Genomic DNA, 26,642 nt, shown 5'->3' on the forward strand with positions numbered 1-26,642 from the left:
AACTGGGCAGACACTGGCGTGCTTAAATGTAAACTCTACCCATTCCTTAATTCACAGCCCTGTAGGAAGGAGAGGGACCTTCCTTAAGAGTCTATTAAAAATAGACTTAAAAAGAAACAAAACAACAAAATACCCAAAACTATAATCATAATTCTAAAAACATGTTACAGATGAAGTACCACCACCCTCTCCCCCAAAGTAACCTTAAATTTCCTGCTGCAAAAAAAATTTTCCCCTTTCCCCAGAAAGTAAGTGAAAAGCTTGTCAAATGGCTTCCACTTGTGGGATAAGCGTGTCGATGCGGACTCTTCTTGATCACCCTGATACTTTACCTGAATCTGAGCAAAAATGGAGAGTACTATTATATTTTAATATCCTATTAGTATATATAATTATAAGGTTGACTAAAGAACATACTACAAACCAATAACTCTACCAAGACTCCTTTTAATAAATAAATATTACTTTTTAAGTTAAAGGGAAAAAAGAATACCTATTCATCAATAACCTATTTATATATGTATGTGCCACTGACTTTAAATCTGCATATTTACTTCAAATAATAAGCAAATTTGTTCATCTATATCCTTTCATGAAATTAACACTGAAGTTGTAAAATATTTCATCTGTGGACAAAGACACAGTAAGTATGAAGAAATTACAGAACTGCTGCAACTGGAGCTAAATGAATAGCTTTGAAGTCAGTGTCCCATATTTTCATATGGAAATTCAGGCCTGGCTTGAGTTCAAATTTTGGTATTTCATAAGATGGATATTTAATGTTCACTTGGTATAATCAGTACATAATGTTTTGTAAAAAAAAAAAAAATTGCTATAGTAGCCTCCTTTAAGAATTTCTCAACTGCCTTTGGATAGACTGACTTTTTTTTTTTTTTTTTTTTGGCCCAGTTTCACACTCTTGCCCCAGCTAGAGTGCAGTGGCATGATCACAGCTCACGCAAACTCAGCCTCCTGGGCTCAAGTGCTTCCTCCTGCCTCAGCTTCCCAAGTGGCTGGCACTACAGGCACATGCCACCAATGCTCAGCTAATTTTTTTTTTAGTATTTTGTAGAGATGGGGTCTTACTATGTTGCTTGCCCAGTCTGGTCTCAGACTTCTGGCCTCAGTGATCCTCCCACCTCTGCCTCCCAAAGTTCTAGGATTACAGTTGTGCGCCATTGCACCTGGCCTATTTTAACTTTTTAAAGATTTCTTTTTGTTATTGTGGTGGGATGGGTTAGAAAAAATATCTGACATACTGGCTTAAATTTCTATGATGTTTTAAAGCTTAATTCAAGCGTTATTCATTTCCTATTTACTGAACTGTTAAAGCCTAGAAACATGGACTTTTAAAAAGATACATGGATCTTTTTTTTCTACTAGCAAAATTAAGATTTCTGTACAGTAATTACTAACAGAGTTACGTGCGCATCATCAAAAACATTTTACAATTACCAAAATATTCTGCTCACACAAAGCTTTTACAAGACATGTATTTACCTCAACTCTTCACAGAAACTAAACAATGCCCTAAAGAGTAAAGTTATAAACTTCTAACTATCTTGCACCCTACAAAGAAAATGCTCCCAGTGAAATGCAATTCTAATTACCTCAAAAATATTCACCATACACAGGACATTTAGTACTCCACCTCTGGAATGTACTTTAAACTTATGGACACGTTTTTACCACCACTCACCCCTGTACTCTGTACACAGCTTTGTAATTCGATAAATACTAAACTTATGACGTCCCAAAACCTTTGCAACCAATGTGTTTCAGGGCTGATTACATAATTTTAAAACTCGTAAAACATATAGTACGTGGTTTAGGAGTAGAGCAACTTTCAAAAAAAATAAAAATTTTGTAAGCAGCCACAAAAGAACAAATAATTCTATTACAACTTATTTCACTATAAAATGAACATAAATTTTATTTATAGAGGAATATGGTCTAACTGGATTAATCAATAGTAGAAATTCAGGGATGAATTTTTTTTTATAAAATATGAAGAAAAACAAAGTGTTTTAAAGGCAAGGACTAAAAGATATTTTTCTTGCTTAGCTGCATTTTCTGGAAATGGAGACCCTTAATTGGGAGATACAGAGTAATTTCCATCAAAATTTTGAACTCAAAGAAAAGCATCCATAAGTCACACTTCAAAGTAAATATTTAAAAATACACATATAGGCAAAGATAAATGACCAGTACTTAGCTTTTTAATTTTCTGTGAGTGTAGCTCCTTTATACTTAGGTACAATTCAACATTTCAAGAGAAAATGAAACCAGAACAACAAAAAAAGTATATCTGATTTGACTCAAAGTAGCCAAAAAGGTCATGAGAGGTCTGGATGAAACACATTTTCACCTTTTTTAAAACATGTATACTTGCAAAGATTGTTGAATTATAAAATTTTCTACAGGAGATCAATAAGAACAGTCATCTCATACTTCAAATGCAATGAATGCTGGACAATCAGAGTATGTTTAAACAGGATGAGTGGGTTGTGGTTAGGACAGAGGCATTTCTTAGACGTGCAGCCAAAACATTCCTATGTAACAGAGCAACACAGGACAATTTGGTCTGCTACTTTGTGTGTGCAAAACAAGATATACTTTTTTTTTTCCTATTTTGAAATTCTGGTTGTCTAAAGATACAGTAGTTGGGTACATAGCTACCTGATCTGCATACACATCTACACTCTGCTCTCTACGGTACGAACTGCTTCCGCAACTCCCCTGCACAGCACAACTGAAGAGCAGTATGGCAACGTGCACAGTCACCAGTTGTACAATTTTAATATGTTAGATTAATATATAGAGACTAAAAGTTATTAGGCAAATTATTATATCCAGTCTTACTCCATCATTTACAGCTTCATTATGTGAAGTTACACAGAAGTCTTCAGTGTTTTAATCAAAGATTTTGTCCAAGCATGAGACTATCACTAATTTTTATTGTGACTTTAAGTCTGTAACATTTACTGAAGTAAAGAGTCAATAACAGTTTCGGGCTTTGCAGAACGCTTTCTGTTTGGAGAAGAGAAAAAGCAAGCATGAATGCTTTCCTAGAAGAATGAAATGCAAACACTTCACATTATGCAGTAGAAAATACGAGGTGGCTACAGAGTCTGGAAACAGGCCAGTTTTGACATGTTTGATCATGCTGAGTGATCGACCAACTCCCACCTTTTCAGGAGAGGCGAAGGTCATCCAGAGTGAGCACAAGAGGATGAAACCCCACCCACTATGCCAGAGTAACGAGGGACTGGGCGGATGGTAATTTCCAAAACTGAACTAGACAATGTGGCCAGGCCACGCGGGCTGCCTGCTTGCCAGATCTGCATCCCACGATTCTCTCTTCTGCGGTACGCGGAAGATGCAGGTGGACTCAGAGAAAAGCAGGGACACAAATCACCCGAGGTAGCACCTCACAGGTGCGTGTGCAGGGAACTGACGGAAACCTACGTTGATGCACCGTGGCGACCGCAATGTTGCCCAGCACATTCAACTGCGTCTTCCTAACGAGGACCATCAGACTGAACATACCATGTAATGTGATGTAACATAATCAGTAAGCCATTTATTGTATATATTTGCCCATGTTTACGGCTATCATTTTCTTAGGGTTTTCATGATACAGAAGGCTAATTCTAGTACATAGAGATGCTGGATTTGGCTCACATAATGTTGGTCCATACATTTTTTTCTTAGGTTAAACTAAAAAAAGTACATATTTTAAAACACGCATTCTGGCAAACTGTATTCAAATATCATACAAAATTATTTATTTGTTTAAGTCCACGTAGTAAAAAAAAAAACTAGGTAACTAAAAGTGAGAGCTCTCATAAATAGCCCAGATTTCTGGCTTCTTAGAAAAGAGAAGATCCAGAAATGAGCCCTCTATTCCCACAACCAACTAGGAAGAGAACAGCAGCCACCCACTAGATGTTACTGCTCTCCAGTTTGCCCCAGTCCCCATCACTGCCCATTTTTCTCCTACACTGAGGCCAAATGTCTTACCATTTAGCATCACACTTGCATTTTCATTTTTCCTACTAACTGTAGAGTTAAGAGGAAAATATCTCTATTAAAAGTGGAAAAGTAGGCTGGGTGCGGTGGCTCACGCCTATAATCCTAGCACCCTGGAAGGCCATGGCGGGAGGATCGCTCAAGGTCAGGAGTTCGAGACCAGCCTGAGCAAGAGCAAGACTCCGTCTCTACTAAAAATAGAAAGAAATTATCTGGACAACTAAAAATATATATAGAAAAAAATTAGCTGGGCATGGTGGCGCATGCCTGTAGTCACAGCTACTCGGGAGGCTGAGGCAGGAGGATCGCTTAAGCCCAGGAGTTTCAGGTTGCTGTCAGCTAGGCTGACGCCACAGCACTCTAGCCCGGGCAACAGAGTGAGACTCTGTCTCAAAAAAATAAAATAAAATAAAAGTGGAAAACTAAAAAATACATCTAAAGGGACTCGTTTCTTAGAATGATTTGCTTCACTCATTAATATGTGTGGCTTCTGTTGGCATCTGAAAGCTTTGAACTCCTCACTTAAATGCTAAAGAATGCAAAAATCTATACACTTTAAATATGCAACTGATTCCCCCACCACAAGTTCAACTATCCCAAATTTATAAGTGTTAAGTTATAAATTAACACTTTCAGGCCGGGCGCGGTGGCTCACGCCTGTAATCCTAGCACTCTGGGAGGCCGAGGTGGGCGGATCGTTTGAGCTCAGGAGTTCGAGACCAGCCTGAGCAAGAGCGAGACCCCATCTCTACTAAAAATAGAAAGAAATTATATGGACAGCTAAAAATATATATAGAAAAAATTAGCCGGGCATGGTGGCACATGCCTGTAGTCCCAGCTACTCGGGAGGCTGAGACAGGAGGATCGCTTGAGCTCAGGAGTTTGAGGTTGCTGTGAGCTAGGCTAACGCCACGGCACTCACTCTAGCCTGGCAACAGAGTGAGACTCTGTCTCAAAAAAAAAAAAAAAAAAAAAAAAAAAAAAAAAAAAAAAAAAAAAAAAAAAAAAACACTTTCAGTATTGTCTGTGAGATTATGTAACACAAAAATATTAGAACTATACAACCTCATTCTACATGTAACTCAGAAGTCCATGCACTTGAAGTAGAGAAAAAAGCAGCTTATTATTTTCTACAACTTCAGGAGCCCCAAAGTTTTACAATCAGTTTAATAAGCTGAACAGTACTTGATGCAGAAAAGGGAGAGAAAAAATAGGCTCCAGCGCGGGGCTCCTGCACCCTGGTTTCCCTGGGCTTACGTGACGACACGCAGAGGCCACCCAACAGTCCAAACGAGCGCCCACAGGGGAGGAAAACATGTCCAGAGAAGTTTTCCTTAACTGGTAACTGAGGAAATCAAGGTTCTTGGGGCCATGGTTATGATAGAAAAACTAACCAGTTAAATATAATAGCTTGGGAATCTAACCAGGCAAATTAATTAGCATCTCACTAGAAGAATTAATGCAAGAATTAAGGAATTAAACAAGATAGTAGGTTATCCATTATATACCTGGAAAGAACAGAGTGAATTAAAAATAAATTCCACTACTCAGGAGGGCTAAGGAAGTTGAAAGACCTTAATTCTTTAGCCAGATTTAGTTTACTCAAATTCTAACTACATAAGGGATTTGACTTTTAATGTGTCAGCCACATATCCATTATGTTAACTAAATAAATTTTTATTTCCTTTAAATGTATCTAATTAGAGACCTCACTACTTTCCTGACAGGGCACTGAAGGGCAGTCCTTACCTTCTCCCCGTCTTCGGCCTCGCTTTCCCCTTTGAAGTCCGCGGCCTCTCTAATTTCATCAAAGACTGACGCAGACTCTCCTCAGTGTAAGCGAGATACACGTGGGAAAGGTCCACTTCAAAGGGCTAAAAGAAACACACACAAGGCACTCGTACACGAGGAAGTTGAATCAGATTTGGGGGATGACTTAAAATACTGAATAAACTCCTAGAAAAAAAGCCACAGGAGACAAAACCAAATAAATGTCCAAAGACATCTAATCTCAGTATCTAAAATGCACTCACCAAAGGTTGGTAAATAAGAATCCCTAACACACTATAAATTTCCTTAAACATAAAGAAAATTTCTTGCCGTTTTCCCTACAGCTGCTCCCTCTCCTTGTTAACCTAGAACTAGAACTAACTTTGAAAGGGCAGACGGACACATTCCAGTCTCTAACCACATCCCATGACGCAGAGAGGTAGTGAAAAGACTCCAGTGACTCCAAGCCGCTCGTGGAGAGTAACAAGCCTGCCACCGCGGCAAGCAGGACTGTCTTCAGCATCACTCCACCCCAGAGCCTGTATTTCCCAAAAGATGAGTCCATTTTTCATCAGAGCCAATTAACAGATACCAGGGTGACAACACAATTCAATGGCTCATATTCCTAGAAAGAAACAACTGCAGCTTAAAAAAGAAAAAAAAAGTACTCTTACATCTTTCTCCTTTTTATCAGGTACTGGGGTTTGCTTCCTCATGTTGTTTCCTGTATATGCAACACATTTCTCAAAAAAAGAAAAGGAGGGGGACAGAAATGTCTCCATTAGTAATTAATACCATGCATTAGGCAAATCACTGTGAGATAACCTCATGTTGCACTTGTAGAACATGATCTGAAGCTGCAGGAGGCAGGCCCCAGAGCTTGCTCAGTCCCACGTAGCCCCTGACGTTGACCATTTCCACCTAGACCATCATCTGTGTGTTACAGTTTACTCGCTATTATAAAACATAATGCAGCTAATTAGGAAAACATCTTCTCCGCTCTACTGTATTCTCCTCTAAGTCATCCTTTGGACCACCTTCCTCCCCATTATGGCCAGTATAATTTCTAGTCCACAGGAAGTACTCTGTACTTCGTGAAAGAATGAAGGTAATACTTACTAGCTGCCATTCTCCTATGTCTTCATTCCAATGGACATAGTTTTCAATCATTTCCTTTTAAAAGAGTCAATGATAGTCTATTTTTAGTATTTAATAACATTTACAATATAGAAAAGTAGTCACATAACTAAAAATCTCAACAATGTTAAGTGAAAAAAGTTTTAAATCTTAAAACATATATACTACTGCATGATACCCTTTTTACAAATTTTAAAATATATATTTCTTAGGAATGCATGTAAATACAATTAAACTACATAAAAATAAAAAGCAAAAAAATGAAGAACACGGGAATCAGGATTACGGTTCCCTTGGGTTAGAAGAGGCAAAGGCATGGAAGAGGGGAGGGGGAAACCATTTGGTTAGAAGCAGGTTACTGCCAAGGTCCTAGCTTTTGTCCTAGGTGATGAGTCAGCTACAGAGTAAGTAAACAAAAGCAGGCCGTCCAAAGAGCAGTCAGGGGAGTACACCGTGAGCCCAGGATGAATGCTGTACACTTGAGATCCAGTGGGAAAAAAGATACTAAGATTCATTTTCAGACAAACTTCTTAAAGCTGTACTGAGATTCAAAACAGATTTTTAAAAAAATCAAGATGTTAAACTTTACTAAAACATATTGGAAAGACAGAAATTTTGAGTTAAAAAATTTGAAGATGAGATTTTTAAATTATACTAGTACTAAGAATTCACATCCATCTGGAGATGGATGATGGTGATGGTCGCACAACAATGTAAATGTACTTAATGTCACTGAAGTGTACACTTAAAAATAGTTAAAATCTATACCGGAGGCTAAGGCAGGAGGATCCCTTGAGCCCAGGAGTTTGAGGCCAGCCTGGGCAATATAGTGAGACCTCATCTCAAAAAACAAAAAGGTTAAAATGGTAAATTTCATATTATATACATTAAGGTAAATTTCATGTTACATATATTTTACCATATACCCCTCCACAAAAAGAATTAGCATCCATATGCAGGGAGAAAAAGATAGCACAGGGGTTCTATTTATTCTACGTATACGATAAAGGATGTTGAATGAAGGCACAGGACCTATACCTTGATTCTGGTTGCATTTACATGAATCTGAGTTCCTCCAAAGAGCTGAAAAATTCTTCTTTAGATACTTAGATACTCAAACAGAGAATTATGTATTAAGAAAAGTTAATAACTAAAGTGAAATGTGATAGCATTCATTCAAGAAAAATGTTTACTCAATAACTGAAATGTAAGCATTTACCATCAATTAAATTGGAAATTATATTTCTTTGTTCTGTCATCATAGTCAAGTGACCTAATAACTAGGTCAGAGAACTTCCCACTTACCTGATAATCCTGAGGTATAAAGTTGTCAATAATAAGCATCTGAAGTCGAAGCTCCCGGCTAAGTTGCCGAATGTTCTCCAGAAGGCCTTCAATTTCCCTCTGATGTTCTTGTTGGAGATCAGCCATCTACCAGAAAGTCCATGAAAACACTATGAACAAACGCGGTTTTAAACACAAGACAGCTCCATCTTACACAGGGCCCTGGTCTAAGAGGCACTGTGAGAGCCTGCCCAGTTCTTTCACAAAAATAATGGACAGAGTGACACCACCATCATCTCGTCCACGTTATTAGCTAAGGTTGGAAAGAAATGAGTTAGCCAAGAGGTAAAATTAAAAATTGTACATAAAGGAGAAATATTATTTCTTTAAAATTACAAGCACACACTAAAATTACTATGGATTCTTAATCAATTTTTTTTTTTTTTTTGAGAGAGAGTCTCGCTCTGTCCCCCTGGGTAGAGTGCAGTGGCATCATCGTAGCTCACAGCAACCTCAAACTCCTGGGCTCAAGTGATCCTCCTGTCACGGCGTCCCAAGTAGCTGGGACTACAGGTGCTCACCACAACACCCGGCTAATTTTGTCTATTTTTAGCAGAGACGAATCTCGCTCTTTCTCAGGCTGGTCTCGAGGTCCTGAGCTCAAGGGATCCTCCCGCCTCGGCCTCCCAGAGTGCTGGGATTATACGCATGAGACACTGTGCCCTGACAGTATTATTCAATCTTAATCAAAGGAACTCCTTTTTAAAAAATTCAGAACTACATTAGTATATAATTTTTAAAAGACTAACCTCTGACTTAGCGGCCATAAGCATAGTCCAAACTTTCTTTAATTTCTTGGTCTTTCCCTGTGCCTCCTCTTGCAAACTGGTATATTTTTCTTCAATATCTAAGCGTTCTTGCTATGATGAAAATTAGTAAACTTCAGAATAATTTTCTTCATTAAATCACAAATTTAATTATTTAACACCATATAACACATAAGTGTAGCAACTTATCTTCAAAGCAATCCACAAATCTGCTTTAAAATTTCATCAAGATTATAGATACTTAGCTTTTCCCTAGAAAAGTTAAATATCTTAGGCAAAATATTAAACTAAAAACAAAAAGTCACATTACTTCTTTTTCCTCAAGTTCTCTGCGAAGTTGCTCTGCTCTTTTCCTTCTTTCTTCCAGTTCCATATTAGATTCTTCAAGAAGTTTCTCTTGTTCCTCAGCTTTGGCCAACAAATCAACACCACCAACAATTACCTTCTTCTCCAGGGCAGATAATTTTTCTAGCAAAGACTGATGTTCTTGTCTGTTAATTAAAATGAGAATACCCTATATTCACTGATCGTCTACTCTTCTACTAATATCATTTCCCCAAATTTAACAAGAGCTCCGATGTACAATTTCAAAATAGAAATATAATTACGTTTAACATCTCTACCAGACTATACCACTGTATAGTATTAATTAATGATTTAGTCTATAACTAATTCAAACTCACCATTTTTAACAATATTTTTTCCTCCCATACAAAGATGAAATAATCAAAATAGATCTGATTTTTAAAAATACATCACATACACTGGGGCTCTTCTATCCAAAAACAGCTACACTGGGGACAAAAAACCAAGCTTTTAACTATTCAATTTTCCTACTCATACATCCTGTGAGAAAATATTAAACATTTAAATCATGAATCCATCTCAATTCAATAATACTTACTGGGCTTTAAGTAGATCTTTTTCCCGTTTCTCTAATTCAGCTCTAGCCTTGTTTCTTTCTTCTTCTTCCATGTCAAGCTTTGTTTCAAGTGCTTTTCTCTCCTCATCAATTTTTGCTTGCATTTCAACCATTTTATCTGGAGAAACTTTCTTTTTACCTATTTGAGTCATTTAATTGCAACAATCACTAAAATGAGGCAATGTTTTGGACATACAAATAACCTTCAAAACAGAACTGCATACGCTCCTCAATAATACAAAACCAAATCTCAACATTTTAAGGAAGTCAAACCAATAATATCCTTCATTTCTATTTATTATGTTCCTAGAAGAACTGTTTAACTCATTTCTAAATTCAAGCTGCTGTCCAGCTGTGCAAAGATAACTGAGAACAAAAGTAAGTGAATGATAAATGAAATAAATGAGCTGAAAAATAGGGAAAGAAAGATTAACAGGAAAGCCACATAAAAAAGCAAAGATTTGTGTGTTCCCAAATAACACATATAGGTTAAAAAAAGCAAAATGATTCTTCAGTTACTTTTTCCTGATAACCAAGTACAAAATCAAGTGGCTCCCCAAAATCACATAAAATAAACGAATAAAAGTCACAGATAGGTATCAAATGCACAGATAAAAATATCAGGCAGAATTTATACCAAGTAGTTTTTAATATATTTTTCAGAGTTTTTCTAAAACTTTTATTTAATAAAATTACTTGAAAGTATTTTATTTGTTAGCATACTTATAAAGGAAGAAATTCCCACACTATGGAATTATGTAACAGTTACATAGTAATTAACCAAGCATTTTATAGCTGCTGAGCTATCATATCATCATACCATACCCTAAATTAACAACTAAAATAGCTTGTTATCATGTCAAACTCAGGACCCTAAATCTCCCTAAGTCAGATTAAACATGCCAAGTGTCAAATATAAGTGGAAATACTACCAAATAATAAAGTTGGAATAGGGCTTCCATATTTCAAAAAGGAATAGGCAAAAAAAGAACAAAAGAAAAAAGAGAAAAGGAATAGGACTTCCAATTGATTATTTTGATTATAACGTCTAATAAAGTATTTTATATACATATAATAGGTACTCAATGAAAGTTCATTGATGAATTTCAAAATCATTAAATCCAAATGAAGAAGAGAAAATAAAAACTAGCTAATATTAAATGGGCTAAGAAAATGAATCAAAAACAATTCATTTCTGGTAATGCAATTTCTTAGAAACATACATTCCTTCAGAAAACCAATCACACTTTTCGCAGAATTGGTCTAAGCCTCTCCTGGAAGTTTTCTGTCATTCTTAACTTCCTTCCCAAAGGACCACAGAGGAAGAGTGAAAACAGAAGGGTTTATAAACTGTTAATGTCTCCACCCAAAAGCTAACCCTTCCTGCTAGCAAGGAAAAAGAACTGAAAAATAATTATGGAGATATATATCTGAATATATTCTCTCAGGAACCATGAGATGAAGAATCATGCATAGGCTTTAATTCCTTTGGGCAAAATTATATCAAAAACTCAAGGGTTTAAAAATACATTACCCTTCATTTCTATAGAACCGTAAGTCCAAAGTGAATGTAAGCCGTAAAACAAATTAAATAAAAGAGTAAACAAAAGCACTGATTCAAATCCATGCTTTGGTGTGGTGTGATTCATTGCATTCCAAAAGTCAGGATTTAGATTGGATTCTGCCAGCTTGTCTGGCACAGTCACCTATACTGAACCTTCTGAATTAGCTGTTAAAAAATAACTTTTAAAAATAATTTAATTCCTATTCCCAATGAATTCCTAGGAAGTGTTTCCCATCAGTTATACTATTTCTTAGAAATTTAAAGGAGAAAAGTATAAGTTCAGGTATACAGTAAGTGCATGCATTAAAAAAAGCTGTAACTTGCTTTCCACCTCAGAATTATAAATATTTAAAGAAAAAATGGGAAATATGTTAAGACAAAAATAAACGTATGAAGACATGGATACTAATAGTGTAGAGGAAACGATCTGATTGACACACGAACATTCGATTATTTTAGGCTTCTAGGGTTCCAATTGTTTTGTTAACAGTTAAAAACAGTTTCAAAACCCACTAAGAGGCAAAATAAAAAGATTTTATATGTAGAAATATAAAAACACATGACCACTGATGAATTATTACATTAGTAATTCAAAACCTTTCAGGTAATTTTTTCAAACTGACACTTAAATAGCAGAAATCTTGTGCTCTTGTAACATTTTCATGAAGATGATTATGCATGCATAGCTAGGGTTAGTTTCAAAAATCTCATATTTAAGTAATATTACTTTAGCCAGAATCATTCTGACAAATCATTATATTTCTTTCCAAATAATATTGTAAGCAAAATGTAACTATGTACCGACTCTCTTAACCAGGCATTTTAAAAGTGACAACACTTAAAAGTCACTTTTACATACATTTTTAAAAAATTTTTTTTTAAAAAAAAAAAACCTTAACAAACAAACCAATCGAACAAACAAAACCTTTTCCTAATACTGCACAGTAAAATTCAGCACAAAAGTTCAGGCAAGTAAGTCTAAAAAAAAGTTAATGCCATATAGAGTTTTTGTTTGTTTATTTTGTTTTTGGGACAGAATCTCGTTCTGTTGCCCTGGGCATCATCATAGCTCACTGCAACCTCACACTCCTGAGCCGAAGAGATCCTCCTGCCTCCCCAGTAGGTGGGACTACAGGCGAGTGCCACCATACCCAGCTAATTTTTCTACTTTTTGTAGAGACCAGGTCTTGCTCTTGCTCAAGCCATTCTCCCGCCTCTGCCTCCCAGAGTGCTAGGATTACAGGCATGAGCCAGGCGCCCGGCCCTTATAGAGTTTTAATTTAGCCAAACCTAAGCAGTAACATTTTTAATTGCCCTTCACCAAAACTGAAGGTGAACTGACAAAGGAAAGTTAAAGGGAAGAACTTCAGGGAAGTGCTAATTGAATTAATTTCAATTTTATTACATGAGTACCCATAGGCATGGGTAACCAGGCATTTGATTATTGGCTTAAAAAAGGGGGAAGGGGATGTTTGAATGTGAAATTATTTATATTTATATTTCCAAAATTTGTCTTAATGGGTCTTTAAGAACTTAGGAAAAAAGGACATTTTTTTAAAAGGCTAAAATTGAAAGATTTTTTTTTAAATACAAAAGATAGATACTTACCTTGTAAAAAAAATCATTAAATTTTTAAAATTTAATGTATTTAAATAACAAAGTTCTTTATATGATAAATAAATTGTACCATGTGGAGTGCAAATCAATCACACCAACCTGCTTGATCTTGCAATAAGTAGTAAGCAAATCGTAGACAGGAAGCATATGCACAGAGATGAGGAGGAAAAAAAGGAAAACATTATTTCTTTTGTAAAACAAAGAAAAATGTGTAATAGCATTTATTTATAGTGTAAGTATAGAAATAAATCTAATCATTATCAAAACTGAAATAGAGCCCATATAAAAAGAAAGCATATTCAACACAATAAGAGATGTAATTTAAGCAAGAATATTAAGATTAATTTTGTCTAAGATTACAATTCAAATCAATCTCAAGAGCTCACACTGATTTCCAAACTCCTGCAAATGTAAGAGTTCAACACCATGTGGTTACGCTAATGGTAGACATGGAATTGGGAACTTGCTAAGACCTAAGAAGTAATCTAAAAGGGCAAAACAGAAAATTACACCAATTTTAAAAATTAATAAGTTAAAAATAACAGAATTCATATTGTCTATTTCCAAAATTTCCCAATTCAATGTTTCTTCCAGTATAAGGATCCATTACAGGTGTGCCTCACTTTAAGAAAATCCAACACAAAAACCTGAACCAACTAAACAGATAAATTAAATTATTAGTAATTTACACTAATTATTTGATTAACAAAAAGATTCCGAGAAGAATTTTTAAAGACAGCAAGTTTTCCTAATACATTTGATTTTCAAACCTGATTTGTAGACAATTTTTTCAGAAAAAAACATTTCTTACATAAAATGAAGTACACCTGTATAATAACAAACTCAAAATACATTACATCTATTAGTAGATTGTTAGCGGTAATTACAATAATGTTTCTACAGAAGTAAATGCTAATTGATGATTCAAGCAAGGGACACCTAAAAGAAGGCCATTCGTATGTTTAAAAGGGAAGGTACATACAAGGTACAGCCACCACATGCTGGGACAACCGTCTCTTCCTTCACCAACACGCCCACATTACAATAAAAACATGTGCTAGGTATGCAAATAGTAATTAAAACTTTTTGAATTGAATAAAGGACAACTCATTTCATAACATACTTCATATAACTACTCTTTAAGAATGAAGATAAGTTTTAAAACAACATTAAATTACAATGCTTCCCACTCAGATATTTTTCTCACATCCTACTATTTGTAATACAAAATAATACCTCTATATGGTCTCTAAAGCAATTTCATGTATTTTACAAATTATCCTCTGAAATTAATTGTTTTGGTAACTTGCCTAAGAATTGTAAATAGAGAAAAAGTTTCTAATATTCTTGGAATTCTTCCTCTAGGAAGCTAAAAGCATGAGAATAATAAGCAATATTTTTGTTATTAATTTTGGAAAGGGTAAGTATATAGATAATGCTTTAAAAGACAGTAAGCTGCAAGCTGGTACAAGAAAGCATCACCTCCTTTTCTTCTGAAAATAAAATATAAATAGATAAAATTAAACAATACTTTTCAACTTAATTACGTTAAAGAAAAAGCCTTTAAGTTTGAAATAAGTCTAGATGCTGCATGAACAACTTCTTGTGATTCTGAATTGTCTAATAACATCTTAGAAAATTTATTAAAATCTATCAGATAATTTAGAAATAGGGATAAATGTCCACTTGAAATACAAATACTATTCAATTTATCTTCACTTGCTTCATACTTCACATTTTTCTTTATTTGAGAGCCTTTAATCTTGAGTTACTCCTAAGAATAGGACACCAACGTGTAAAATGCTTATAACTGCATGACATGTTATAACAGGCACTGGTGTACTTCCAAATATAATTGTATTTTTAGAAATTTAGGATTTGATATTACATGTCTCTTACAGTGAGCAGGATTAGAAAGTTGTCATGAAACCTAAAAAAGAACCATAAGACTTATTCGAATTTTTATACAGCTTACTAGCTCTCTTTACATTATCTCAATTGCAAAAGCATGAATCTCTCTTCCATTGTCTCAAACATAAGCTAGAGCATATGTTTTAACAATCATGGTTAACTGGAAGCAATGAAGGGGTGGAGGGAATCATCACATGCTTTGTCTACTGAGAAGCCCAACATGTATTCTTCCAGAAATGACAGGGAGCAGTACAGCATTTCTCAAATGAAGCCCATGGGTTATGGAAAAGCCAAAGCTCTGTTAGAGAATTTAAGAGCTACGACTCACTAGGCAAGAACTTATCCAGAGGTTTCTCTATGACAGAACATGTGGAGTCTGAACTACTGCTGCTGCTACTGCCTGGAAGACAAAGAAATGAGCCCAACGGGAACCAAACAAAGAGGAAACAAGAAAATGAACACATACACAGAGGAAAATTCAGTTCCAGAGAAAGAATTTTAAAGGACAATCAAGCTTTGCATTAAAGAACCAAAACTTACTTTCCCATCAAACCAGTCTTGGTAATTTATCCAATATTCTCTACTTTACAAAGCCATACAGGGGAATTAGAAACTATTCCATTAAGCAACTACTGTGGGAAAATCCCATTTAGTCACCTAAAACATAATAATTCAGAAGGTTAAAATGACTAGAATAAAAAACAAATAAGTAACTTGGTGACATTTAAGTCTGTTTAAATTCTTTAGGTTGATAACTTAAAGAAATGGAGTTGTAAAACTTAAAGTCATACACAGTTAATTTGGGGAATGATAAATTACATCATTCCTTCATTACACACAGATTGGTCTGTCTCCACTTTCACTCTCTCCCCTCCAAATCACGAAATTATCAAACATAATTTACGTTTAAAGTCAAAACTTTCAAAAGGCTCACTGAAAATTTTTAAATTCCTAAGTCTGGAAGGAAAGTCTATAACGATTAAATATTTTAATATACTAAACAGTGGCTTTTTTTCTATTTAAAATTTTACTTTTAACAAATCTATTTGTCTGCTTTAGCATTGACAAGAATAATCTACTCTGTGAAAAACTCGGTATGATTAAAAAGCCATCTCTCTTAATCAGGGGTTGACAAACATTTTCTGCAAACGGACAGAGAATAAGCGTTTTAGGCTCTGTGGGCCACACGGTTTCACGTGAAAGCAGCCACACACCATATGCAAACAAGTGAGCACGGCTGTTTTCATTAAAATTGAATTTGGCTAGTGGATTGTAGTTTGCCAACTCTTGGCCTAAATCATGCCTTTCCCTGCCTTTTGAAGTTACAGAATCTTTATGGTTTTTAAATTTGGGACTCTTAATCGAGCAGTGATGGGTTTATTTTCAGCAACATCATTTTAATAAGACAAGCAAAATATGCACCAGCTTGAAAACAAAGACTACATTAATGGAAGAGAGTTCTGAAATAAATATTTACAGTAAAAAGGCTTGAAATGTAGGCCATTATAATATGTCTGTCTCTTTTGCATGTTATCTACATTCTTATCATAGCAAACACAGTCTTATTTTATACTCAGCAACAAATGTCCCACAACAGCGTGAGAATTAGAGTACCTTTTATAAAGAAAAAGAATTAAAAAATAGAATCCTCATACAAAATTATTATTTAAAAATTCAGTAACTCCTAAAGACTAACCTTGTTTGAGGGAAAACTTCACATTATCCTAATTTCCTAACAACTCAGGTTCCTAACACTGATGAAATCCCTCTATAAAATTAAAACCCTACATGAAATTTTAAAATGCTATAAACCACCATCACGGAGATTTATAATTCTAAATTCTTAAAAAAAACAGAAGATATGGTATTCTGAGTCAGCTATATACAGGAGATCAATGTAGGAGAAAAAAATGCAAAGTTAACCAGGTATATGGCACACATCCTCTGTTCTCATTGCTACCGTAACTAAAACTGGCAAAACAAAGGGCATGCACTCTACTGCCTTGGTAACGAGAAACCACCATCAGGTAGTAATTCTAGCTAATTTCTACAAATTAGAACACTAAACAGAACTTACCCCTTCTTTTTTTCCTTTTCTCTCCATCTTCTCCAATCTCACCCTCTTCATCATCATCTTCCTCTGACCCACTGATATCAGAGCCTGATATTTCTTCCCCTTGAACAGAAATTTAATACAATAATTTTTATTCTGCACCAAGTCACTGGCTATTTAGGAAATTCCTATATCAACTTTTTTTAATTAAATTTTTGTTGCCCAAGTAACACATTTAAATTCTATTCAAATGCTCCTAGCCAGTATATCAGATATGCTAATCCCAGAAATAGATAAGACCGTATACTGAGATTTTATTTTTAATGTCCCTAAAGACAAGTTAAATTCTGACCCATTTAAAATTTCAAATCATTAGTTTAAGCTCTAAATATATATATAAACTATGTGATAGTTATTAATTCAGTCTTTAAAAAATGTGATCACTTTGGGGAGCAATTTCTCTCCAGTTTCCTATTTAAGATTTTAAATAATTCAATCTATATATTTTTAAAGAGCCATAAAACTGTCATCTAACACAGTGATCCCACTTTTAGGACCTTATCACAAGATAGCTTTCAAAAGAAGAAGGGCCTATTTGTATACAGATGATGCTAACTACATATTAAAGACAAAAATCCAATAAAACGGAATGATTAAACCAATATTAATACAGATCAGCACTATATTATCTTTCAATTATTTTAAAATACCATATCTATATATGAAATGTCTAAGGAAACAAAGGATATCTGAAGAAGAAAATTAAATATACACTAACCACAACCAGGTAATAATTGTACCTGTAAATAAAGGATGAAAAGAGAACACAGAGTATTGGGAGAAGGAATTCATTAAAAACATTTTGTTCTTTGGGCTTAGAAACAATGACATCTTGGTGGCAATGAGCACACCTAGTGCCCAAATCTTGGTTTCTAAATACTATTCTCCAAAGGAACCATGGAGAAACAGACGATTCTGAGGTTAAGTAGGGAAGACACAAGTTGAACCTAACACATCTTGTACTGGCAGAAAGTAAGGGAGAGCTCAAAACCGCTGACGGAAGCATGCTGAAAGGCTACAGGAACTACTATAAAGGAGCTCCTAATGGCCGAAGCTGGGACAATCTGAGCAACAAAATAAGTAATGATAGTATTAGATTATAATCCACAACCTAAGAAAAATGGTTGAATGAATAAATAAATAAATAAATGGAGGTGAAGGGACTGTTACACCTTACAACAGAATTCTACAGACTAAACGTAAAAGAAATGAAGAGGACAGAAAATCATCATTGAGGCCGGGCGCAGTGGCTCATGCCCGTAGTCCTAGCACTCTGGGAGGCCAAGGCGGGTGGATCGCTTGAGGTCAGGAGTTCGAGACCAGCCTGAGCAACAGCGAGACCCTGTCTCTTCTAAAAAGAAATTATATGGACAGCTAAAAATATATATATAGAAAAATTAGCCAGGCATGGTGGTGCATGCCTGTAGTCCCAGCTACTCAGGAGGCTGAGGCAGAAGGATTGCTGAAGCCCAGGAGTTTGAGGTTGCTGTGAGCTAGGCTGACGCCACGGCACTCTAGCCGGAACAACAGAGTGAGACACTGTCTCAAAAAAAAAAAAAAAAGAACTGTAGACAAACCCAAATTAAGGAACATTCTACAAAATACATGACCCACTGCACTTCAGAAGTGTCAAGATCATGAAAGACAATGCAAGACTGAGGACCTACGGCAGACTGGAGGAGAAGTCTGCTGTAAGGTGTCATTGAGAAGGCATGACAAATAAATGCAATGTGTGATCCTGGATTGGATCCTGGACCAGAAAAAAAGGCATTGAAAGGAAAACTGGCAAAGTTCTAATAAGGTCTGTAAATTAGTTAATAAGACTGCATAAATGTAAATGTCCTGGTTTCAATAATTGTACTATGATTATGTAAGATGTTAATAGCAGGGGAAGCCAGGGAAGGGTAGACAGGAACTCGCCATAGTTATCCTTCCAAGTATTTCACAAGTCTAAAATCATTCGAAAATAAAAACTTTAAAAATAATTATTTTAATGCTATTGCTTACTTTTTTATTGTTTATATCATCAACTCTATTAACTAGATTATAAAAATAAATGTCATAAGAACATAAATGAAATGTGTTAAAAAAAAAATACTATTACCATAGGATCCAACAATTCCATTTCTGGGTATATATCCAAAAGAATTTAAAGCAAGGACTCGAACAGGTATGCGTACACCCATATTCACTGAAGCATTATTCACAATAGCCAAAAGGTGGAAGCACCCCAAATATCCATCAGTGGATGAATGGATAAACAAAATATAATATACACATACACTGGAATATCGTTCAGCCTTAAAAAGGAAAGAAATTCTGACACATGCTACAACATGGCGGAACCTTGAAGGCAGCACGCTAAGTGACATAAGCCAGTTGCAGAAGGATAAATGCTGTATGATTCCACTTATGTAAACACCGAGAGTAGCCAAATTCACAGACAGAAAGTAGAATGGTTGTTTCCAGGAACCAGGGGAAGTGAGGAATGAGGAGATACTGTTAAATGAGTACAAAGTTTCAGTTTTGCAAGATGAAAAAGTTCTGAATATGGATGGCTGCAGAACACTGTGAACACAGTTAATGTCACAGAACTGTACACTTAAAAAATGGTGAAAACGGTAAATTTTATGTTATGTATATTTTACCATAATTTTCTAAAAATGAAAGAAATCCTGATACATGCTACAACATGGATGAACCTTGAAGACTTAGGCTAAGTGAAATAAGCCAGACGCAAAAGGACAAACACTATGGTTTTACTTACACAGGGTACCTAAAATAGTCAAATTCATAGAGACAGAAAGTAAAAGAGTGGTTACCAGGAAACAGCGGGGAAGAGAATGGGAAGTTAGTATTTAAGGGGTACGGAGTTTCTGTTTGGGATGATGAAAAAGCTCTGGAGAGGAATAATGGTGATAGCTGCACAACATGAATTTACTTAATGCCACTAGATTGTATACTTAAAAATGGTTACACTGGTAAATCTGATGTATATTTTACATTAAAAATGTAAAAAAAGTCAGCAAAATAAAGGTACGCACTCAACATTAGCATTAGCTAAGAAATTAAAAATCTTTAAAACATACTGGCTATAAATACCACCTAGTGGTCACATTTAAAACACGAAATTTCATTATCTAAGAGTTCACTTACTACTTTTCCTCAATAATCTTAACCAAGTTTACTGAATCAGCAGCTTCTCCAAACAGTTGTCATGCTGGCGTCTCTGGACTTCCCCTCCAACCTACTCAGTTTCCCCACAAACTGCAAAGGTGCAGTTTCAAAGCCCTCTGTTCCCGGGGTAACAGAGCACCCATCAGAAAGGGTCTGTCCCTAGCATGAAGGTGCAGGGAGTCACTGAGCATTTAATGACAACTGGGACTTTCTTACCCTCATGAATAAGATACTCAAACTTCCTAACTTTCTAGCATGCTGCTGTTAGAAAAGAATTTCCAAAATAGAGTCCCATGTTCAAAGTTAAGTATGAAAGCATATTCTTAAGGCTGCACAATGCATTTTTACTTACAGCAAACTTGGCTTACCCATGACTGTTTGATATCTTTCTTTACTTCAAATAGTGAACTGATATTAATCATAAAGCCAGAACTCTGGTCATTTTCACCTAAATACATACATGGTAGAATTTGCTCTCATAGAGAGACAAACAAAAATTAATTTTTTAAACAAGCAGTCATATGAAATGTACAAAAGGTCATGGGGAAAACGACAGCAGTTTAAGTTAAATTAATTTTCAAAAAACCACATACACCAATATTATGTAATTTAACTTAAGCTTAATATGAAAATGCTAAGTACATAAGTACCAAGTTACTTTCCAGAAATATTCTTTTAACTGTCGATGTCAGAGGTGCAAAAAAACATTTAATAGGTGGTTTTTGTCAGGACATTTAGGGGTTAAACAACATACTCGTAGTTAACATAAAGATTAATATTTTGAGAAGTTACCTTCTTCAAGCTTCTTTTTCAGTTCTTCTATTTCTTTCTGAAACTGACGAAGCAAAGCATCCTTTGGATCTTCATTAATTCTAGCTTTATTTTTAATATTCTTAGCACGGTTGGCATACCGTAACGTACTGATAGTTTCATCATAATTGTAATCTGCTGGCCCAATATTTGCACACTGTTGAATTAAGAAAAAAACATTTTACACTTGACACAGTAAAATTAATACTACCATTACAAATACACGAAAAAAATTTTTTGAAGCACATATGCACCCTGACCAAAAAAGAGCATCAACCACATGGGTTTCCAAACAACACTGCTGTGGGCTGATGTGTATGGGGTACTATAGAAAAGATAACTGCAAATTTTAAAAAGTAAAATAACAGTTTTTAAAATGTTATATATGTCAATTATTGCCATAAATTGGAATCTTAAATTTGTCTGATGTTAACTATGTCACCAATTAAGTCTTACCATCATGGTTTTTGAATTTCCTCCTAAGGAATCCTGGAGAAGACGTGTCAATTTAGAGTTACGATAAGGTACGTGAGTGCTTTTTCCATCAACCAAGGCAGAAATTACATTACCAAGGGTGGAAAGAGAAAGATTGATCTTTGTAGCTTCCTTTAGGCGCTGTCCAGTAGCTCCAGTTTTTGCTTGTCTTTCTGAACCCTAGAAATAAACAGAGACAAACGTAAAGCTAAAATTAAAAAGTACAGAATACTCTACCCAAGGTTTCAAAAAAGTAATTTGACAGTAAAAAATCGGATACATTGTCTAGAACTTACTTTAAAATAATACAGCAAAGTAAGAAGTAGATGAGAGTAGATGAAAAAAGATTAGCCATGAGCTAATAATTGTTAAAGTTGGGTGATGGGTACATGGGGGATCATTATACTAGTCTATCTACTTTTGTATACCCTTGAAATATTCCATAATAGATACTAAGTTAAAACACACACACAAGTAACAACTAAAAAAATCATACCTTTTCACTGTAACTCTTACTCATTTATAAAACACAAGAACAGGTACTCCCTAAGTAGCGTCCTGTTACTTACAGCAAGATCTACAAGGTGGAGCTTCCCCATCCTGACATGCATGTTACCATCAACACCCTTTTCACTGCACTCTATAGTGATTGTGAAGATGGCATGAGAACGGGAACTGTGTTCGTTCATATTAGTTGCACCAACAGAACCTTTAATAAAGAAAGGAAACTCTTTAAAAAAGTGGTACATAGAAAGTCTTCAAAAATATTATAACTAAATATCTAGAACAGTTTAAAATACTTAACCACAAAAGCACCAGTGTATATTTAGCCATTATATGAAACTTCTTATACTTTATGTTGATAACAAAAGAATTAGTAATGTTTCTCACAATAAAGACATGATTTTAGCACTAAGTAATTAATTTCAATCCCAAGTATTACTGCCTAAAAAGATAACTAATTTATACCAAAAAATACGTTGTTAAAAATTGGAAAAATTACTGCTGATTCAGCTATATCTAAAGAGAATTATGTTCTGGGCCTCTAAACCTCATAAATACTTGCATATATGCATTAGATAACATAAGAAGACTCAGTGCAGCATTTTGCAATAGTGAAAGACCAGAGACAACGAGGAGGATGATGGTTAGTCAATTACAGAATAGCCATATTCTGGATACCTAAACAGTTGTTTAAAAAAATAAGGTAGAGTTCTATCTATTGACATGAAATTTTTAACACACGAATTTTTTAAAAACTCAGAAAGGCATACACAGTATGATCCCATTTCAGTAAAATAAAAACATCTATTCAAAATATACTAAGTATTTGCATGTGTATAAATATTTTACATGAATAAACTATGTAAACAAAGAAAAATCTCTGTTTTGTTTTTTACAATAGGCATGTATTCGTTTTTTTCCTTAAATTCCAAAGTAATTTAAAAGCATTGTTAATTTTACCCAATGCCAAAATTATCTTCCTACTATATACTGATGCAGGACTTCTCTATGCAAGCTTTGATTTTAGAAGTTAAACATTAAAAGGATATTATTAGTATATGAATATATTAAAAGTCAGATAACTAGAATGTAAATTGTATTGATAAAAGCCCAATGATATAAAGTAAATGAAAAATTAGTGAAAGAAAACCTAAGGATTTGTGATTCCACGTATACTTTTCTATTTTCTTTTAAATCAAATTATTTTTTTCCAAAAATATAGAGAGCTATTAAATTTGATATCGCTTCAAATCATCTAATCAGTGGCAATACACATACATGTTTTCACAGAGTATTAGGTCTTAATTTATCTTATGTTTTTTTCCACTTAACATTATTTCCTATGTGTATTTCCATGTTAAAACAACTTGAAAATTTTACTAAAATTATTTTTGCTACCCCCTTGCTATAGAACATTTGAGACTGTTTGCTATTTTAGGCCCTCATAAGTGATGCTAACATGAACATCTTTAAATAGATCTCTTCTTTCTCGTTGAGGTTATTTCCATGGAATATATTTTCCAAACTGGAATTATCAGGTCAAAGGGTATAAACAGTTTCATAGCTATGTTGATTATCAAACACTGTGCCAGTGTTTTTCAATTTGAGGTGGGAGAGAACTTGTATCTTGAAAAAATCGTACTAAACATTTTAATACCTGTTGTTTTTGCAAGGCAAGTATGCTTTTTATGATTGTGATTTTTCTGTATTTCTAGTTATAAAAATAAAGCAATGCAACAGATATGCTGTTAAAAGTAACTTATATTGAACTTTACAATCCTTAGGAGGGAATAGCTAATAGCAATCAAGTAGACTCAATACACCAACTTACTGACAAATCACATAATGGAAATAAAAACAAAACAAAAAACATCTTTACTACTTTATTTTTTGTCACAATATTTTGAAATAAGAAAATTAAATTTTATGTTTTTCAAAGGGTATGAAAAAATTTATCCTGTAAATATGCCTGTGTGTGTATAAACTCATATATATGCAAGAATATTTACTGCAGTATTGCTCATAATAGCAAGATTGAAAACAACCCAAAAGTCCATCAATAAAAGACTGAGTAAATAAATTATGGTACATTTATCCAATGAAATACTATGTAGTTATTTTTAAATGTCTACATATGTGCTAATATGTGTGTTCCTGTGAAATGATCTCCAAGCTAATATTATTGAGTGAATAAAGTATGCTATTATCTGACTAAACGAGGACAAGTACTCTCTCTAAAAATATAAACACACACATGCCTATGCACACACAGACTATATCAGCAAGTATATCTTCTGCGAATAATATCCATATCTTTTGCTAATATTTCTAAGATTTGGTCTTTTTCTTGTTAGTCTTTTTCTTTGTATTACTTGATTTATAAGAATGCAATTGATTTTTTAAATTTCGTTTAATTTCCTTGAGTTTGACAGATCTATAGTCAAGTCATAAAACCTTATAAAAATTTTTCATTTCCTATTTCTTCTACTTTTAATTTCTAATTACTATCAGCATCACTAGTACTAGGCCTAGGACATCTAGATATTAAATATTGCTTGCTTCTTATTCTTTAGATTAAAAACTTAAATTTACTACAAACAATGCAATTTTTAAAATTTTATTTTACTTTTCTTGTCAACAAAAGGGAGGCAGTACAGTCCCTGGTTAATGCAGACTAATGGCCTAGGTTTGAACACTCATTCTATAATCCTACTTACTAGTTATTCTACCTTGGACAAGTTACTTAAACTAAGTCTCACTTTCCTCATTAGTAAGGGAGGAATTTAATAGCATCATGGCCTATTGTGAGGATTAAAAGAAATCATCCTTATAAAGCACTTAGCACAAGCACTTCCCAGTTACTAAGTGCTCAATAAATTTTACAATATTATTATAGCTAACAAGAGACAGATATGTGAGAGTTTTAAGGATTAGCACTATTAAAAAGAAAATTTGGGTCAACATGGAAAACGATCTGTGATATCTTTCATTCATATATGCTTGCTATATATTAACAGTAAATAATCAAGGGGAATAACTTTCAAGAAACCATTTTTGCTTTAAACCAGCCTATTCGTCACACAGATGGTTAATCACAATTAAGCATGACACTTACGATTTTTGTGGCCTAGTGTCATAATTCTATCCATGTCATCAGCATTATTTACCACATAAGCTGATAAATCTTTGATATAAACTCCCACATCGGGTCTTTCTTTAACCTAAAAAAAAAAAAAACAAAAAAACACTTTACATTTATATCAATAATTCGCCCAAAATTATTTATTGAGCATACTGCGAACATACAAATGAATAATTACACACAAAAATTATTTTATTTCAATTGTGATGATGCCAGGAAGGAAAACTATGGGAAGGCGTGGGAATATATCACAGAACACTAAGCTAGTGAAGGGACAAGCTAAGTTTCCCCAAGATGATGTTTAAGCTAAAACTTGAAGAAGAAACACGCGGCAGACAGTCTGGGCTGTGGTAGAGAAGAATATGTGCAAGGATCCTGAAATTAGAAAAAACTGGGCACTTGAAGAATAAAACACAAAAAAGACAGGGTAGCTGGAGAGAGCAGGAAATAGAGGGAGACAGGCGGTATATCTGGTTACACAGACAGACAGGCGGAGACGATTTAAGAATGGTTACTGGTCTTTATGCTGACAGTAATTTGGAGAATTTCAAGTGGCTGAGTGAAATAATCAGCTCTATGGTATCCATGTAAAAGTATTATCTTTTTGTGAGTTCCCTTATGAGAACTTTTACTAAATTTAAAGTATGTATTTAGGATGGATTTACCTAAAACACTGGTGGTGCTGTATATACAAAATTCACTTTGGAGTACCCAACAAGTCACCTCCACAAGCCAACACAATAAAGTGAAACTGAGGCAGAAGCCGTGGCTGCCAGTGGGGAAGCCATTCCACAGGCAGCAAAGACCTCACAGACACAGAAGACAAACAGAAATTTGAAAACAATTCCAGAGACAAAACTTACAAGAGCAGATAAGACACTACATTCCCCATGTTTATTTTCAGTCTAGTTGGAGTGTGTGTGTGTGTGTGTGTGTTGTCTTTTATAAAAATTTATAAGATATATTTACAAATTAGGAAAAATTATCCTTTATGTCATAGAATATAAATTAAGCCCCTATTTTATTAGCAGTAAAAGGAATGTGTTGGTCTCTGTAAACCGTGGGTTTAAGACCAGGCTCTGAAAAGCCGTAGAGTCCATAGTGGCATTGAGGGGGCCACTGTGGGAGTTTGGGGTATTCAGGCCTAGACAAATTCTAAAGAGAGCTTCACTTTCATGAAATTTGCACCCTGAGCTTCCACACAGGTTTAGTTTGATGAAAGTTAGTTTAAATGCTTTATTTACACCTTTTAAAAGGTTTAAAAATTATTGCTCCAAATCAATGCTTCTAAAAAATGATAAAGGACAATGTGTGTATTCCCAATCTGATAATTTTGTAAAATACAAAAATCATGCACT

At 34.6% G+C, this 26,642-nt stretch overlaps 1 protein-coding gene across 1 annotated transcript in view; it reads right to left on the minus strand.

The window, feature by feature from the left end:
* Positions 1–2,653: 2,653 nt before the first annotated feature.
* The window catches only part of KIF3A (kinesin family member 3A), a 34,940-nt gene continuing 10,951 nt past the window's right edge, over positions 2,654–26,642 (minus strand). The window contains exons 5-19 of the mRNA XM_069484041.1: positions 25,258–25,363; positions 22,208–22,347; positions 21,621–21,818; positions 21,147–21,321; positions 17,142–17,240; positions 15,393–15,464; positions 13,253–13,261; positions 9,955–10,111; positions 9,361–9,541; positions 9,033–9,143; positions 8,245–8,370; positions 6,922–6,975; positions 6,477–6,545; positions 5,782–5,906; positions 2,654–3,030 (exon numbers count right to left, since the gene is read on the minus strand). Coding sequence (XP_069340142.1) covers positions 2,982–3,030; positions 5,782–5,906; positions 6,477–6,545; positions 6,922–6,975; positions 8,245–8,370; positions 9,033–9,143; positions 9,361–9,541; positions 9,955–10,111; positions 13,253–13,261; positions 15,393–15,464; positions 17,142–17,240; positions 21,147–21,321; positions 21,621–21,818; positions 22,208–22,347; positions 25,258–25,363 — 1,671 coding nt within the window. The 3' untranslated portion in view covers positions 2,654–2,981. The remainder of the gene's footprint in view (positions 3,031–5,781; positions 5,907–6,476; positions 6,546–6,921; positions 6,976–8,244; positions 8,371–9,032; positions 9,144–9,360; positions 9,542–9,954; positions 10,112–13,252; positions 13,262–15,392; positions 15,465–17,141; positions 17,241–21,146; positions 21,322–21,620; positions 21,819–22,207; positions 22,348–25,257; positions 25,364–26,642) is intronic.

Source organism: Eulemur rufifrons, chromosome 10, assembly GCF_041146395.1.
Source record: "Eulemur rufifrons isolate Redbay chromosome 10, OSU_ERuf_1, whole genome shotgun sequence".
NCBI classification, from domain to species: Eukaryota; Metazoa; Chordata; class Mammalia; order Primates; family Lemuridae; genus Eulemur; species Eulemur rufifrons.